We start from the raw sequence: 19,577 nt of genomic DNA on the forward strand, positions 1-19,577 counted from the left end.
ATGCCTGACACACAAAGCAGTCTCTGACCCAGTCCTGAAGAAAATGTTGCATATTCGCAAAACTAACTGCAGGAGTGTTACCTGCTATAAGGTTCTTAACCACATTTAATATTTAAATTCTCATTTAGCCCTGGGAAGGAATCTGCACCTAACTGCAGTTGGCACTTTAACTCTTGGACTTCTAGTTTAGTTTCAAAATTCCCATAATATGGATCAGTATGTTCAAGTGTAAAGAATTTAAACATGGAAAAATGTCTGCATTGCTGAGCATGTTTAGCCAATGCATTTTTATAGTCATTGTTGCGTATAGCCGCACAGTGTTCCTTATTGTCAAAACCCCTCTTGCTGACCCTTGTTATTTTTCTTGTAGTGATGTAAAATTGAGTAAAATCTGGGTAAAACTGGCTAGGCTTGTAAGGGCTCTTGAGTCATTAGCCTAGTAATCTTCTATGAACCTGTAGGTAGTTTGTTCCATGTTGCAGTTTCTACTCTAGGGAAAGCTTTCTCTCCAATAGTGAGCCTAAATCTAAGTCATACAAGTGTGAGGTTATCTTTGTGGCTGTTCCTCAATCAGTATCTTTAGTCTGTTATTTGAAGTTTTATTTTTAGGGAGGCAGTAACCTAATGTTATAATTTTGTATATGAAGGTATCAAGAAGAAAAGTAGCTCTGTATGCAGTGGAGAGCCATTTTAACTTTTTTTCTAGAAGGAAGCAGTGATGACTGTCTGTGGTAGAGAGAATCTGATCATTTTTATTTCATGCTACTCAGAGTATTTTTGCATATGTGAAAATATCTAGAAGGACATGTGCGATTTCAAAATCTGGAATAATGACAGAGACGATATTCGTCATGATGTTGTTTCCAGAAGTAAGTTTCATACGAGCATTAATACATGGTGCTGACTGTAATATAGTTATTGCTTGAGTCTTGTATCCTTTTAATAATATCACTGTTGCGTCTGTTCTTGTAACACTTGATGGTTTCACCAGTTGTCTTCGTGATGACGTTCAAAATATTTTTGTGTGGATGCATGGCAATTGCACCTATAAACAGTTATTCTCATGTTTTCTACAAAGCTTGATTAAATGCCTTGTACTGAAGACTGGAATAGTGTCAGATGGCGAATCAGTCCAAAAAGTTGTAGTAGCACAAGTCTTCATTATTATTTTTTTTGACTGCTTACCACATCAATGTACCTGTGGTTTTGCTACAGTGGAGCAATGCCAGTCTGTTTCAGATGATGTAATACATGGCATTTACCTAAGAGGGCAGAGTTTGTCTAATTCTTGTGTCTCTTCAATCCTATAAGGAATAAAGAGGGTTGGCAGAAAAGGAGGGAGGGGAGGGATAGCTTGTAGGTATTTTTCACAGCGGAAACACATTCTTTATTAAGACACTTGGTTTTGATTTGAGATGAGAACTGCTATGTAAAGCTTTGATCTTGGCAACAATTACACATTTTCTCAACTGATAACATGTAGAATAACACAGTTTTACGTTGCTTTTACCTACAACACTGTATAACCAGGGCTATGTGTGTTAGAGTGGTATTCGTAATCCCTTTGAGTATTATGCAGCCTTGCACATGTAGTTTTGAATGTTACACAAAAGGATTCAAGTTCTGAAAGCCTTGTACATTACAGTGCTAGGGTTCACAACTGGGCAGTGCATTTCCTGCTAAATTTTTCAGAGCCATAAGTCTTCATAGGCTGTCTTTATGTTCGTTGGGGTGAAGTGACATCCAGTGCAAGTTCACAGTAATTATTATGTCTTTGTTGTTGGAGGAGCTGATGGAGTGTGGGAATCGGACAGTGATGTTAGGACATTCTGGGCGAAAGAAATCAGTGATGTGTATTACTTGAGACAGAAGTCATTACCTTGTAGCATATGGACCAGGAATGTGTTTTCAGCTCTGCCAAGCAGCATCCATTTTGCCTTTGTTGAGGCAGTGTAGGGGAAGTGTGCACACTCCCAGGAGAAGGCACAGCAGGTTAGGTACTTGCATCGTAGCCACCAGAGTGGGGTTTCTGTAAAAGCAGAAAAGACCCCCAAGGCTGCCTTTATGATGGCTATGCTGTGAATGGCACTTCCTCCACTCATGAAGAACAATTGGGCACAGTAATGGTGATGGCTAAATGGTCAGCAGGCATAGGTAAAAGAAAAAAAAACATTCTTTGTAAAATGTTTGTCTAATTTGAAGATTTTGCATTTAAGTGTATACATTTTGGACAACCCCATGTTACTTGTCTCTTAATTAATTTTTCCTCTGTGCTACTGAGTTCAGCTTTGGTATTTTTTCAGGTTGCTGAACAATGTGTTGTGCTCTTTATGCAAAGACATGTTGTGAATATTAATGAATCCTTATGCTGTTTCTCTTGATTTCCATTTGACGATAAGTTTCCAAGCCTTTTATCAAGTGATCGATCATATTCTTTTCTAGTTATGTCTGTGTATACATAGGCCATATGTTGAACTTTGAAATCTCTTATGATGTCCTGCTCTTTGTGAACTGTTGATTTAGTTAATGAAAATTCTAGCTGTAATGTTTGAATAGACTATAGCTTCCTCTTTTTCTTTTTAGCTTTCTTTTGTCTGTACCCTGTTTGGCTGGTATAAATTATAATTTTTTGTGTGGTAGTGAATGTAGTAACTGTCAGTTTTCTTACCTGGGACAGAATGAATTTCTAATATTACTGTTTCACAAAGCAGATGTTCTACTTTCTTTGCCCCTTTACCTAGCAGGGGAATTTATTTGTAGGTTCATAGGAGATCATTAGGCTAACAGCTTAAGAGTCCTTGCAAGCCTAGCCAATATAACCTAATTTTACCCAATATGTACGATCCCTAGGGGCAAGAGAATGGCATGGATTTGGGTCTATGCATCGAGTATCTTACAGATTGCCTCTGTCCACAAGGGACAAAGTCACTACCCCAGGTTTGAATTTGCAGTTCCTCTTTCCTTGATCTAAATTGCATTTGAAGACTTGGATTTGCCGTTCCTCTTTCATTGATCCAAATTGCATTTGAAGAGTGCCAGGGAAGGGCTGTGTTTAACATGAACAGGAAGATGGTTCCAAAGTTGGGGCACTCTCTGAGACGCATCTGTCTCTCCAGCATGCTTTGTTTGAGTCCCTGACTAAGTTTAGATCCCTAGATTGGCTGTCTGTTTTACAGTTTGACTTGCGGATGTGTAGCAGCTCCATCAGGGCTGGATTTGTGAGTGTCTGTCTTGTAAGGTCAGGCATAGGTTGCCCTTTAATAGTTTGTAGGAGACCGAGTAAAGGGATAGGTCTTTTAGTCTGTCCCCATAGGACATGTTGTTTACACCATGTATTTTCTTTGTGAGGTTGCTGCAGCTGCTGTGCCTAGTCAAGTACATGCCAAATGGTGCATTGTACTCAATTATTGCTCTTATTAGGGCTGAGTACAGCAGGACAATTAATTTCCTTGAGTCTGGATACCATACCTTTACTTATAAGTTGTGCTACATAGAAGGACTTCTTTACCACTGGGGATACATGGCAGTCAAAGTTCAGGCCACTATCTATCTGTGTACCTAGATCTCTCACCTCTGAATCTATTCTTACGGGGGTGCTATTGATTGTTGTAATTTGCAGAGATATTTGATTTCCCAAAGGGTATGATAATGCACTTTTTCACATTTAATTTTAGGCCATGTTTCTGGCACCAATCATTGTCTGATGTAGACCCTTCTGAAAGATATCTACATTGTTAGTGGATTCAGTTATTGCTCCCAGCTTGCAGTCATTGTCAAACTTTGTCATCCAGAGGCCTTCCACGTTAGCCTTCAGAGAAGTATATTCCAAACAGCAGTGGTCCCAGCACTGAGCCCCTTGGCACAAACTAGTAACTGACCTCTTGCTGGATCAGGATTCACCAGCTTTAACCATGTGTCCTGTCAGTGAGCCATTTGGCTATCCATCTGGTGGTGTAAGGATTTATTCCATGTTTTGTGAGTTTATTTATAATACCCAAGTGGGGAAGTGTATAAAATGCCTTGGCCAGGTCAAGGTAGGCAGTATATACTGTTTTACTCTCATCCGTGGCCTTAGTGACTTTCTCAAAGAAATCCACCAGATTTAGTAAGCATGCCCTTGACAAAGCCAAATTGGGTCGGGTCCAGTGTTTGGAGGTTTCCTATGTCATTATTTATCAGGTCAATGATTATCCTTTGTATTGCCTTACATACAAGACTAGTCAAACTTAAGGGGCTGTAATTTCCTGGGTCAGTAGATGGTCCCTTTTATGCAGAGGGATGACTTGCTGTCCTCTACCCTACTGGGACAAAGCGAGTCAAGAGGCTGCGGTTAAATAGAGATCCTAATGGACCTGATAAGTCCTGATTTAAGCTGTTTTAGCGGCAGCATTGTGTATTGTCAGGCCCCATTGAAACCGTGTTTTTTAGCTGTAGAAAGCTCAGTGGCCATCTGTTCTTTGATAATAATTGGTGGGGTAGTGGTGGAGGCTATTTCTTGGGGGAGAACTGGGGGTGATGGGGAAGTGAAATTTGTCTTGAATTTGTCGGTCAGCTTATTTGCTATATCTTCCAGCAGAGTGTAGGTGATGCCATCTATGACTAATTCTGCATATTGTTGGATGGTGCCCTTAAGATTGCAGACATAACTGAAAAATGCCTTATGGTTATCCTTTGCTTTGGAGGCTACTTTTACCCCAAAAGTCTGTTTTCACAGACTTGTCCGGTTCTTTGATTCACTTGTTTAGACTAGTGAGGGACTTTTTGCTTTGTTGTGCGCATTCCCTCTTACATCTCAACAGGATTTTCTTTGTTTTGTTGTACAGCGTATTAATACCAGGGGTCCACCAGGGTGGCTTGTTTATGCAGTTTGACCTGGGTTTATTTCGGTCTGCTACTGCCATTTCTATGCAGTTGTTTATATAGTTGTACAGGGCTTTTGTGTACGCTTCTACTTGTTTTCTGGATTGGGGAAGCTTGGAATCTAGCTATGCCATCCCTTAGTAGGGGTAATTTACCTTAGAGACGTTCTTACATATTTTGGGGTTAGTTTTACCTTTATTAATGGGAGACCGCTTTGTGATCTGATCTTACCAGTGAGGACATCACACAAGGGAGTGTGCAGCACTCGCTCCTATTTGCGAGTACCAGATCCTAGGGTATTTTTTCCCTAGTGAGAGTGCAGACTAGCTGCTTCAGGGCATTTGAATTTACAAAGTCAAGAAATCTTTGACCCTGGATGTTAGTGGTCATGTATGCTCCCCAGTTAATTGAGGGGTAGTTAAAATCCCCCATTAGTATGGCATTAGGCTGAATGGTGAGTGATTTTAGTAACTTCAGGTATGATGTATGGGTTTCCAGGTTCATGGTCAGGGACCTGCAGCTAGCAAAAATATGGTAATGGATTTTTGCTATGGTTAGTTGGAAATGAAGTAGCTTAAGCGTGGCATATTGTTTGACCAGCCTTGAGGTGTGCTTATCCTTTATGTAGATAGATACACCTCTGCCTTTTGGTCTTTCATGTTCAGTGCGTGGTTGGAATGTATGAAAGGCATTATAACCATGCACTGCCAGAGTGCTTTCTGTGGCTTTGAACCATATTTCAATAAGTGCATAGATGTTGGCATTCTGCAGGGTGAGGAGAGCTTCCACAGAGTGCAGTTTCTTGTTGAGATTCCTAGCACTGAGCAGCAGCACCTTTAGCTTGGCCTGAGTATTCTTTTGCTGTTTTGGAAGGTTTGTCTGGTTGTCAGTGCCTAAAAAAGGCACTGCAGGGGTGGATAATGTTTTGGCCAGTATCAAAAAGCCTAACTGGGACAAGTGAAGACCATACCTGGCAAAGCAGCGTGGCATGTCAACCATGTCCTCCCAGGCTGGCAAGTATTGGATCCCTTTGGAATGACGCCAGTAGCTAAGCAGATTATTAAAGTCGACCATTTTCTGTTGGTATTGTGGCATCATTTTTGGAGACGGTAGAATGCTGCTCAGTGCTAGACTCCTACCTGCCTGTGACACACATTCTGAGCGCTCAATCATGTCTCTCTTCATATAGTTCAAGGAGGTATGTCTCAGATCATTCATGTCGACATGGACTATGACTGAATCATACTGGTGCTTAGGGGTAAGTGACCTGAGTGATTGTGTGATCTGTTGAATCTTGGCCCCTGACAAGCAATTAATTGTAACCTTCCCCTTATCCAGCCTGGTAAGAGGGACATCAGTATGTCTCAAAATGGAGTCTCCTATGACCAGAATATTGAGTTGTGGAGTGTTTTGCCTGATGGGTTGGGTAGTTGACACACCGTGAGATGTGGCTTTTTGTGTTGTGATGGGAATTGTCTTGTTTGTGTGCATGCTGAGTTTTTCAGGACTATGCCTGAGAGGCATTTGAGGTTTGGCTAAGTTACATGTGAGCACCTCCACATATGTAGGTCTACGTGGGTGGTCCTTTGTGGATGCAGTGAGTGATGTGTGTAAGTTGCTGACAACCTGTTTGTTGCTTTTTCTGTCTGTATGTGAGAGTCTAAATTCTATTGTCAGTGTGTAACTACATGTCTCGCATACTGTATTTGTCTGTTCGGGAACTGAGTGGTTGTCAGGGTACATAAGGCATTTATTAGGTTGCCTCAGGATGCCCATGTCCACCACGCTGGATGTAGAGATAGCAGAAAAGTGGCCATACATGGTTGCAGGTCCTAATATGTACTTAAAAGGATAGGAATTGGAGGGTTTTTATAACCAGATGATGGAAGGGTGCTAACTTAGTGTAATCTGCAACGAACCTAACCAGCAATTCTGCCTATTGCCAAACCAGATGCTGTCTGAGCAGCAGTAGTCCTGAGTGCTATAATAAGGTAAGGTAGACCTAAGTAGTCCTAACTAAATGTGTAAATGCTGCTCACCTTGCAGACTAGTTACCCCATAATGGATGTTTTTCCTATTTCAGTTGTTATAGTCTTCTTTTCCCTTGGAAATGTGATTTTATATCCACATAGCTGCACTACCCATGTATACAATCATATCATAACTTTCTTTGTGTGTGATTCCTTCCTTTTTTTTTTTTGTATGCAGTTGTAAGGTAGGTGGTCAGCTTATAGTACTTCCCTTGTCCCATTGAAATCATCTACCTTTTTTCCTTTGTGGGGGGGGGTTACTGGCAATGTATGCTCCAATAACATCATAGGTGGCATTTTTATTTTTGGTACACCTGCATTTTACTTCATTCGTACAAGTTTCTTGATTGTCCATGTCCTTCTTGATGCATTCTGTTATTGGGTTTTTGTCAGTCGCTAAATGGACCTTTGTGTCAGTGCTCAACCAAATATATTGTAGCATCAAAGCCACTTAATTGAAAACTGATCATTTCTTGTAATTGTTTGTATAAGTAGTTCATAGTTTATTATTCAACAACCCCTGCATCAACTGGGAAAACTATTCATGCACCAATACACTGGCCCAATGCTTCCTGGATTTCATCAGTTTCAATGCCCTGGACCAGCTCATTCTTACCCCCACTAGAGGAAGCAATATCCTTGACCTGGTTATTACTAACATGGGCAACTGTTGCTCTACACCAATAGTCAATTTCTTTGTGGTTAGATCCGACCACAAACTAATCACCATGGAAGACCACATCTCACCCACACCCCCCCCCGCAAAGGTAACCACCATGAAAAAATTTCCCCAAAGCTGACTTTGGGCTCCTAAAAACAGAGGTGGCTAACTTCATGGCACCCATGTCAATGGAAAGTAGATGCATGACTGCCGAATCATACACCAATGCACTGTACGAATATGTACATTAATGCATGGAACTAGCCATACCCAGTAGAACCAAGACACTCTGCTCCAAAAAAGGGAAGCCAATTTGGTGGTCCCCTGCCATAAATGAACTCTACAACAGAAGGAAGAAACTGTTGCAGGAAAAGGAGAAGCCCCAAGACTGGAAAAACTCCCTTATTAGCCTCAACAAAAAATTGAGATTCCTTATCAAAACCTCTAAAGCTAGCTGTGAAGGCAGAATTGCGGCAGACACCAAAAACAACCACAAAGTCTTCTGCAGTTATATCAAGAATCTCCATGGCAATACCTAAGTTTGCTCTGAGTTACTGCACAATGGTGCCTCCTATACTGAGCCAACAGATATTGCCAACATACTTGCTGACAGATTCAGTGCCAACTTTACCCCTCTCTCCCCCCTAAAGGACCAATCACAATACCGGAGGAATGCCAGGCACCCAGCATTACTGCAGCACAGATTTAAGCTGCATTGTCCAAGACAAAGAATACAGCTTCTATGGGACCCGACAATATCCCTGGATGTGTTCTACATGAACTACAAAGTGAACTGGCACCACATCTGTGTGCCCTGTTCAGTCACTGTCTCACCTCAGGCTTTGTCCCTGCTGAATGGTGCACTGCTACAGTCATCCCTCTCCTTAAAGGGGGAGCGACTACATACCCTTGGAATTATCTCCCCATTAGCCTGACTAGTCTGATATGTAAGGTTATGGGGCGCATCATCATGTACCTAATTAACAAGGATATAGGGAATCTCCAAACTCTAGATCCCACGCAGTTTGGTTTTGTGAAAGGTGGATCATGCCTGCTCAATCTGGTTGACTTCTTTAACTCAGTCACCAGAGCTGTGGATGAACGCAAGGCAGTTCATACAGCCTACCTCGATCCAGCCAAGGCCTTTGATAACATTCCCCACTCAGAAATCATTGATAAACTCACCACACTAGACATCAACCCCTATATCACTAGGTGGGTTTCACATTGGCTCACAGATGGAGTCCACTACTTTCACACGGTGTGTTCTAAGTCAGACTGCCGACCAGTCACGAGTGGAGTCCCACAGGTATCGGTCCTGGGTCCTCTACTGTTTGGCATCTACTTCTCAGAAGTCCAGGCCAACACGGAGGAACTCTGGCAGATCAAGTTCACAGAAAACTGCAAGGTGGGAGCCATTTGTTAACACCCCAAGTGATGTAGACATCCTACAGAAAGGCCTAACGGAGACCAATGACTGGTGTCGAAACCATGGCCTTAAGCTTAATGCCAGAAAATGCGTCATCATCTCAATTGGAAAAAACTCTGTTCCCACTAATTACCACATTGATGGGAGCCCACTGAACACTGAAGGCGTTATAAGAGATCTGGGGACACAGGTTGACAGCAACCTCTCCTTCGGCCACCACATTGCCACTGTGATCAGAAAGTCCTTCTATGTGGCATATCTCATTACCAAGGGTTTTGCATCCAGTTAGAAAGAGGTCATCATCTCTCTCTACTCTTCCCACATTAGGGCAGTCATAGAGTTTAATGCCGCATTTGGCATGTACCTCACTAGACGCATGCAACAGTTGGAAAGGCCACAAAAGTACTTCACGAAGAGGATCTTGGGTCTTAAACATGTCCTACACGGACAGACTCAAAAACTCCAGCTATTCTCTGTTTCATATCCTCTACTAAGAGGTGATCTCTGTTTGACTTGCATGTCTGACCCAGCTCTGGTAGAAATGCTACATCTAAAGAAATCCCAATCCCTCCGCACTACATGCTCCAGAGACCTCAACGTCATTACCACAATCAACAGAACATGCCGGAGGGACAGGTTCATAACCCAGAGACTGCCCATGCTCTGGAATAGACTTCCCATACATGTCAAGCAGAGCACCTCACCGACCCTGTTCAAGAGAAATCTTGATGAGTGGATGAGAAATAGAAAGTTCACCCAGGGGATCACTCCAGTGGCTTTACTTGATAGAGGCACTGGGAACTAACGTCGGGCAGTTCTATGGGATAGGCTTGTAAAGGCTCCAGGGCCACTAGCCTAGTGCAATTAGTACTCCTCCTGTTTTTGGTCATTTATCATAATATTCTGAAATTGTTTGAGAATGTTGAATTGTTATCCAGAGATTTCTTGAGTTTTTATGCATGTGATTGCAGTTATTTGTCTGAATGCCTAGGCTAGTGGCTTTAAGTACATACAAATTTATTGGTATGGTGTTTTTTTTTAATCAGATGTATTAATATAAAACCATAAAACTAAGTTTTGTCCAGTACAACAATATCAGAGAGTTCATCAGAGTTCAAAACAACTATCACATCCTGCACTTATAAAGCAGTCAGGTACTGCAGTCAGTAAAATGTTTATGTAGTCAGTCACAGATAATTAATTGTAATTAATAAGGTACTAATATGTTAACTGTCTGCTGCAGTAGTTAATATCAATACTTACAAATACATAATCATGGGCATAGCTCTCAACCTCTTGGCACAAAAAAATCTGGACAAAGCCCAAAATAATGGGGGATCAAAGTCCCAAAATAGGGACAAATTTTAAATGTTGCTGTTCTAAATTTAGAAAGTTGCTGGAATAAATGGCATTGTGTCACCATGCATTTTTCTGAAGGATATGACGTCTAAAACTAGTCTGTCATTATTTAGTGACTTCAGTCCTCACTGATTTGCTACAAAAATTCAGAAAAACGCGCAATTTTGTGAAAAACAGACCAAATATATAAAGCAGTATCTGGACATTCTGCAAAAATCTGGACAGTTGAGAGATATGTCATAGGTATAAAAGATGACCACCAGTGTAGATCTTGACAGTTTACCTAAATATTAATATCTCACAACCCGTACTGCAATCAGATATCTCAATCAGTATTGTCCCCCTGTAAAACAATAAATAAAAAGTAGTAATTGTTCTTTTTTTTTTTTTTGAGTGTTCACTCATACAAGTGTTTGTTGTTTGAAATAACACCCCTTTACATATATTTGCTAGTGCATCTGGCTGGAATTCATACTGATAACCCCCATCATTTTACCAGGCTAAATTTGTGTAAGTTCTTCATAGAACATGCAGTACTTACTGGCACAGGTATCACTGACTTGAGTTCTGCGTTTGTTCATTAGTCTCTAGGTTTAGTACTACATTTACTTTTTCAAAAGGGAGAAAGAATAGTTTGGGTGGACCCATGTGACTTATTTCTGCCATTATAAGTCTAAATATCTTTCTGTCTTGTGCATTACTATTTTTATGAAAATGTAAATATATGTAGTAATAGTGATTTGTTATGTGCAGACCACATAATGTTACAGATGCTGTACTTACTGTTGTTGCTGTTTGATTACAGAAGGTCTCTGTTTTTTAACCGCTGTGCTACCTTGTGGATGTGAACATTTGTTCTGGACCGATGGCTGTGCTTTGCCAATCAGCATGTAGATCTACAGTTGCATTAAAGGTAAAAAAATAAAAAAAGTGATAAACTGTCACTAGAAACCATATGCGTTTCTATTCATAATAATATTTAGTCCCAATATGTGTATTCTTCTGTCCCTTTTTTCTGTTTTTTTGTACCATAATGTATAGTTTTGACTTTTAATGACAGAAAATTTCATTGTGTTTCATAGAAGGTACAAAATGTAATAAATTACATTTGGAATTTAGTGTGGTCTTGCTTAAAGTTGTATGCTGATATGAATTTGTAAATCAAAAATCAAACTATTCTTATACTGCTATATTTTATAGGTTCATAGGTTGGTACTGGGCTATCTGCCCGAAGGCATATATTAGCCCAGCCACGTTGTGCGGTATTCACCGCCCCTTTAGTAGTTCCCTAGACCCTTGTACTAGCAGCTGGTATCCTTGGCCCCTATCTAGTAGTGTTGTTGGTGTGATCCCCGGTGTGAACTTTCTGTTACCCATCCACTTATCAAGGTTCCTCTTGAAGAGTGATAGTGAGGGGCTCTGTCTTATGTAGTTTGGGACCCTGTTCCATAGTAAGGGAAGTCTCTGCGAAGAGAGTCTATCCCTCCAGCATGTTCTATTCATTGTTGTGTTGAGGTTTATATCCCTAGAGCGTGTAGCTCGAGTAGATTTGGTTTTGCTAAGATGGAGCATGTTCAACAATTCTGGGTTGGACATGGCTCTGTACGTTAGACAGAGATCGTCTCTGAGAAAGCGGTATGTAACAGAGAACAGACTTAGCTTTTTCAGTCGTGCTGCATAGGGCAACTGTTTGAGGCCAGTAATCCTCTTGGTTAGGTACCTCTGTGGTCTCTCCAGCTGCTGGAGATGTCTAGCCAGGTACATTCCAGTTGGTGCATTGTACTCAATAATGGGTCTGATGAGGGAAGAGTAGAGGGGCACCATTACATCCTTAGATCTTGATGTGAACCCTTTCGTGATCAGATGGGTCACATAGAAGGATTTTCTAACCACTTTGGCAACATGGTTATCAAAGGAAAGCTGACTATCTACTTGGGTCCCTAGATCCCTTATTTCTTCTTCAGATTTCAGGGGATTACCTCCTATGTTGTAATTTGCGGGTACTCTTGTCTTTTCCAAAGGGGATTACTACGCAATTTTTTGCATTTAGCTTGAGACCATGGCTTAGACACCATGCATCAGTCTCATTTAGGCCCTTCTGGAGGATCTCCATGTTGGCTGGAGACTCTATTATAGCACCCAGTTTGCAGTCATCCACAAACTTAGTCAGCCACAGCCCTTCCGTGCTTGCCTGTACTTCTGAGAAGTATACGCCAAACAGGAGGGGCCCCAGGACAGAGCCCTGAGGCACACCACTCATTACTGGTCTAGATTCGGACATAGATACCACTACTCTTACTTTATGGGGTCTGTCTGAGAGCCAGTTTGCGATCAATCTTGTGACGTAAGGGTTTATGCCCAGGCTGGTGAGCTTATCAATAATACCTGAATGGGGAATGGTGTCAAATGCTTTAGCAAGGTCAAGGTAAGCCGTGTGTACCTCCTTTCCCTTATCTGTAGCCTGAGTAACTGTCTCAAAGAAATCCACCAGGTTCAGGAGGCATGATCTGCCCTTGACGAAGCCGAACTGTGTGGGGTCCAGCGAATGGAGGTTCCCAATCTCTCCATTTATGAGTTCTATAATGATTCGCTCCATAGCCTTACAGATCAAACTGGTCTGGCTTATTGGTCGGTAGTTCCCAGGGTCAGTTGTGGCCCCACCCTTGTGTAGCGGGACCACTGTTGCCGTGCGCCATTCTATGGGCACATATCCTGTGGGAGAGGCTGAGACTGAACAGGGTATTAAGATGCTGGGTTAATTCCTTTTGGAGCTCGCGTATGACACAGCCTGGGACACCATCTGGTCCCATGGAGGCAGTGCTTTTAGCTTTAGGCTCTATCAGTAATAATTGGACTTGCACAATCCCCTGGAATGGTAATAGGCCCTGTAGGTGGTGGGGAGAAATTTGCACTGAACCTGTCAGCCAAGATGTTGGCAATGTCTGAAGGGTCAGTGTATTTTGTCCCATTTTGTACTAGCTCAGAACAGACCTGAGCATTGCCATTTAGGTTTTTGACGTAGCCATAGAAGGCCTTATGGTTATCCTTGGCATCCTTGGCAACTTTCTTTTCAAAACTAGCTTTAGTTGACTTGATGAGGGCCCTCAATTACTTACTAATGCTGATCAGGGATTATTTTTCTATTTGAGATTTGGCCTTTTTTTGTATAAGTCTCCTCCTTTTATTGTAAAGTTTGCTTATGGCCGGGGTCCACCAGACAGTTTCTTCTTGCTTGAGGAAGGAGTATTGGTTTTATTTGGGTTAGCACGGTCCATGCAATCCTGAAGATGCATATAGAGTGCCGTGGTGTAGGATTCCGCATCCTGGATATCATTATCCTTCTGCAAGGGAATAGTGAAGCTTTCCACTTCAGATGCAAGTAATTTGAAGTTTGCTTTGGAAAGGTTTTTGACTATGGTTTCTTTGACTGGGGGAGGTGCAGAGGTGAGGATGTCCAGGGTTATCAGTTTGTGGTCTGATCTGACCAAGGAGGGAGTGATAACAGGTGTGGTACATAGGGCCCACAATAATGCACAATCCTGACATACATAAGCTATGCAACTTCCTTGTTAGACGTGCATTGCAGTTATCTTTTTTTAGAGCGATTTGTATCATAGCTGGTTAAATTGTAATCCTTTGCTTAGGAATACATTGAATCTTATTTGAATCTTTTAAGGTATTGTATTTACACTGGTATTTTGCACAGGTATGCTGCATTTGCTTTGCTGATTTTTAATTTCCGCATTATTCTTAGTTTGTGTTGAGTCCCTTGGTGTCATTTTATTGAGAGTTGACAAGTGAGTATTAAATAAGGCTGAGAATGTAGGAATCAGGAGGTTTTACCAGTGCAGTAACTTGGTCAACATTGTGCCACAACGTTGTAACAAATTCCAAACGGACATGTATTTCACCAAAATCAGAAATTATGCGGAGACTGCATACTTTAGTACAGGCATGAAATACAAGGACTGCTTAAGTTGTATTTTCTTGTATGCACTGGTATAAGGGTTAGATTAAATGGGATGAAAAAAACACCGTGATGAGACAAGAATGACATTTTGCATGTATTTGTCCTTTTGTAGTAGGTGGCATCCTGTATCCATTTTAATACATTTGTGTGACTGAGTTTCTGTAAGGAAGATGCACTTTTCTGGAGGTGGCAGAAATCTACAAGAGTTGCTAACAAGTGAAACTGCAGAGTTTCATTTATCACTTGGGGATGTAGCCTTGTAAATATTTTAATTTTAATGTGTAAAAAAAAAAAAAAATATATATATATATATATATATATATATATATATATGTGTGTGTGTATATATATATATATATATATATATATATATATATATATGTGTGTGTGTGTGTGTATGTATATATATATATATATATATATATATATGTGTGTGTATATATATATGTGTGTATATATATATATATATATATATATATATATATATATATATATATATGTGTGTGTATATATATGTGTGTGTGTATATATATATATATATATATATATATGTGTGTATATATATATATATATATATATATATCTATGTGTATATATATATATATATATATATATATATATATATATATATATATATATATATATATATATATATATATAAATATATAAAAAAGCCAATTAGCAGTGGAAGATACAACAATAAACCACCAAAGAACATAACAGAAACTGCAAACCACTATGTGGCAGGTGCAGAATAAGTTAATACATCCATTTATTTGGAAAGTGCAACTGAAAGAATTGGTGACAAATCATATGCTAGTTTTATTGTTTTCTACTGGTGCAGGGCAATTGTGGTGTGCAAATCATTTATGCATAGTAAATGAAAACTTGTCCTGTAACATATCAGTGCATTGGTTAATATCATACACAAACTGAGGAGGGGGATACTGAGGGCTGTGCACTGTTCTGCCGTCAACAATTAGATTACCTTTAAGTACATAGGCATTGGCTGCAAGTAGTTTGTAAGATATGTGTGCTTCTTCTTCTTTCGGCTTTTTCCCAGGTAGGGGTCGCTACAGCGGATCACATGTCTGCTCATGATTGGCAGTGGACTTTTACAGTGTGGAGTTGCCAGCCTGGTGCCCAGCCTTCCACAGAAGGCACACACATGCACACACTCACACATAGGGCCAGAGTGCCCAGTCCACCTACAGCATGTCTTTGGGATGTGGGACGAAATCGGAGCACCCAGAAGAAACCCACGCAACCACAGGGAGGACATGCAGACTCCGCACATAAGGCACCCCAGCCGAGAATCGAACCGGAGAACCTTTTGCTGTGAGGTGGCAACACTAACCGCTGCACCACCGTGGCCGCCAGTTTGTAAGATATGTGTGCTCGTAATCTAAAACCAGCACCATGCGAGTCCAAAAAGTGATGATGATGATTGTGGTATGGAGGTTGTGTAACTTTAAATGCTATGCTGATGCCTACCTACACAGACTTCACATTTCATGTGGTACACATTCTTTTTAAACAACCATGCTGAATAAATAATAGAATGGTTAGAGGCTTATTCATAGCCTGTTTTTATAGTTACTGTTTAATAATCTGTTTGTTAAAATGTTGTTACAGTAAAGAAATACTCCTGCAGAAATGAAGGTGTATTTGCAGAAGTGAATATTGTTTTCTTAAGAGTTAGTGACTGGAAATGCAGAGATATATTTGTTCCATCTGGTCAATTTTCAACTACAACCAGGAATTCTTTCATTACAAGGCAGCTTAGCAGAAATCTGGAACATTTGGATTAAAAATTTGATTTGTTCAGCACTTTAAGTGGTTTACCTCAGAAGCTTGTCACTGTGGAAGAAATTTGAAGGCATTTAAATCGCTGCAACAGGTAGAGGGAGGTTCAATCATTTCTATGTGCCTTTAAAATATTTGCCATTTATTTGTATCCATTCTTTACTGTGGATCATTGCCTTGTTCAGATGATAGATGCTTATTTTACTGACTTGAAGAATCAAGCTTAACTCTAATTTTGTTGAGGTACATAATTAATTTAATAAGAGGCAGAGTAGTCTGTGGTATGAGACTAAAAGCCCCCACCCTTTGACTCACCAATGAAAGCAGATATGACTGTCTGGAAAAAGCTGTGGACATTGGGCAAAGCAAGTAAAATTGTCATTAAAATTTTTAAGCTATTCTGCTGCTGGTGGTTTACTACTACTAGTACCTATCTAATCTTTAAAAGTCTGTGGATGCCTTCCAGTCTTACATTTAATTATGGTGACGTGTATGTTTGCCAGGCTAACTTTTGTTTATAGGTGAACACTAAGCAATCAGTCTACAGACTATTAGATGCTTAGTCAATATCCAGTCACCAAAGGTGAGAATCAAGCTCTGTACCTTGTGTCTGTAAGATAAATACCATTATCCATTATGCTAACCCTCAACCTTGGTTATGTTTATATGTTTGAGTTTTTATTCCTGGATTTTGTGCTTGTGTGTGTGTGTGTATGTGTATATAACACCAATACAACACCACGCACACAACTAAACAAGCACACACCTACCCTTATGATATGCAGGGGGGCAAGCCCCCCCTGCACCCTCCCCACACACACCCACTTAAATATTCTAACTCCAAGGTCACACACACACACACACACACACACACACACACACACACACACACACACACACACACACACACACGAAATGCCACCACACAAACTACATTCCTCTTGCGCACACACACATCACAATAACAACACACACTAACACACACTACAGCCCCGACCCAACACCCTTAAACATAAACACTTACCTAAATCCATGAACGCAGCGCAACACCAGAACCACTAATTCAAAGTCTCCGGCATTCGAGATTTTGAATTTCACTCTTCTGGGGTTGCAGTCTTCTGATCCTTCCACTTCATGAGCTCATTCTGAAATTCTGCATTTCAGTATTTCGAGCTTATAAAGTGCTCCTATAAACAAGGCTCCGCGCAAACTGTAATATGCAAAAAGCAGGAGACCATGGTCCAATCCACACAAACAACGTTTATTGAGCACTTTCGTCTCTTGAATAGAAACTTCTTCAGAATAACACAGTATATTACCCAACAGCCTTATATATGATATTCAAACAAATTAGTCGTCATTAACTAATTAATAATGTCCTGAAAGGACATAGAAACATTTAAGGAGCAACACACATATATGCATTGCATTCACAGTAAAAAAGAAAAAATGCAATTAGATTACAAACTATAACAACATCAATCTTGTGGGAATGTAGCAAATTTTCTAATAAAAAAATTTTATTATTAATGCAGAGATGCATCACATGTTGCTATCTGTGAGCTGCTGCATTTTTGGCCTGGCAAAAATCCTGGGTAATGTTTGTAAAATATTGCAAGCTATCTGCTGCAAAAATTATCTTTCCTGATATTGGGCAATGCTTGCCCATGTCCTGAGACTGTCAGTACTTTGCTGTTAAATCATATAATGGCGCACAACACAAATACAAGACGTCAATTTGTGTCCAAGTGGGAATTCAGGCACTTGAAGGACAGTCTATTTCATTGTGATGAACAGGTACAAGTGGAAAGCGAGCTTACCTATACAATGAATTTTCTCGTGAGAAGTAGCTCTAGCAAAAGTGATGAGAACAGTCATCTCACCATTTTACATTGAGGATTATCATCTTGCTGTTTTGTAGTGTAGGAATACTGTATTCATCTTGGGGTCTCAGCTGGCTAGTTGTCAGTGAGCAAAAAGGTAGCAAGCGCTTACTTTGAGTTTGATTAGGGATGCCTGAAAATCAGTACAGAGTAAAGGAAGTGCTGGAGAAGAGTCAGAAGAGACAGAGATACTGATATGAATGAATCTGCAGAGCACTACCATATTTACAGGCTGGAGATGTAAAGTAAGGATACAGAAACCATTCAGAAGTCTGTAGCCCGAACTGAAGTAGTTGTTAAATCAGCTGAACCACAGTCCTATGTAATTCTTGGTGAAGATGGAAGACTGTATAGTAGAATTTTCCAACATTTTTATAAGACAATAAGTTAACATTCCAGAAATATGAGCACCTAGAACAGTTAGAACCCGTATTGTCCCAGGAAAATAGAGACTGAGAGCTGTGATGGTGAAGAGCTGCAGAGAGGCTGCTTACATTATGGGTCACGTAAGGCTGTGGTGCAACAAGAATTCTCCTGAGAAAGACGGTAGTTCTGTTAAATTCTCAGGATTTTGGGGGACCACTGAAGACAGTTGGAGACTTGATCCTGAATCTAAAGACTGAAAGCTGCATTTGCCAATGTTTATTGATATGAAATAAAGGTTTGATTTTAATATAAAAAGCCCCAAAACATGTTTTTTTATTGTGCTGGTTTATTTGTCATTTGTTAACCGGGTTAGTTCATCTGAGCCAGATGGCCTGTTTTCAGTGGAGATCAGAGGAGAAAAACTACAACATACAGATTAATGAATTACGTGTATATAAAATGTTTACACAAGATACAGAAATTGCCATGCATTGTAAACAACAGAGAAATAAAGTACATAAATATACAACATATGGAGAAAACATGGGGGAAAAGTACTAGACATGGAAGGAAATAGGCAAAAAAGTTACATATTTAACACCAAAAAATAAAGTACATATGTGAGGAAACAGTGTCATGCATTTATTTCCTTAACATGGTAGAACAATAACAATATAGAATTTTCTACAAAGTGAGTGGATTAAAGATTGCAATGTACAGAGGGTAGATGTTCAAGGATGAAGTAGTGGACTTTACATATGCCAGTATTGAGATAATATGCACAAACATACCTTGAAAATAGAAGTGAAGCAGATTAGAGTGGAAATGGAAATTAAGGAGAATTTTGGCAAGGGCAGGGTCTTGAGTTCAGAAGGTAGTTTTTGAGTTCCATTTTGAAGCAGTTGATACCAGTAATGCTACAGATATTTGGGTAAAGCTTATTCTAAGTTTGGGCCACTGAGGAGTTTGCTTATATTTTTTGTTAGATTTGTAGATGCCAAGAAGGTTGCAGTCAGAGCTATAAAGTGAATGGGCTGGGGTATAGTGGGATACAAGGGATGAGAGAGAGGGGCAGGCTGAGGGTTTATTTAGTAAGGTATGGGTGAGCTGCAGCTTTGAAAGAAGCAGGAGTCAGGGTAATTCAAGCCACTGAAGTTGTTTTAAGGCAAAGCAGTGTTGTGATTTATATGATTGATTACTGGCAAATCTGGCT

General features: G+C 40.2%; 1 protein-coding gene across 2 annotated transcripts in view; it reads left to right on the forward strand.

The window, feature by feature from the left end:
* Positions 1 to 19,577, forward strand: part of MRPL30 (mitochondrial ribosomal protein L30) — a 308,728-nt gene that overhangs the window by 6,567 nt on the left and 282,584 nt on the right. The window contains exon 2 of one of the 2 annotated variants that reach the window (XM_044072175.1): positions 11,145 to 11,252. In XM_044072175.1, the coding sequence (XP_043928110.1) occupies positions 11,205 to 11,252 (48 nt within the window). In that variant the 5' untranslated portion in view covers positions 11,145 to 11,204. The remainder of the gene's footprint in view (positions 1 to 11,144; positions 11,253 to 19,577) is intronic. The other variant, XM_044072176.1, reaches the window with a different exon arrangement.

The sequence above is a fragment of the Protopterus annectens genome, chromosome 5.part0, assembly GCF_019279795.1.
Source record: "Protopterus annectens isolate FY-2018-M chromosome 5.part0, PAN1.0, whole genome shotgun sequence".
NCBI lineage: Eukaryota > Metazoa > Chordata > Ceratodontiformes > Protopteridae > Protopterus > Protopterus annectens.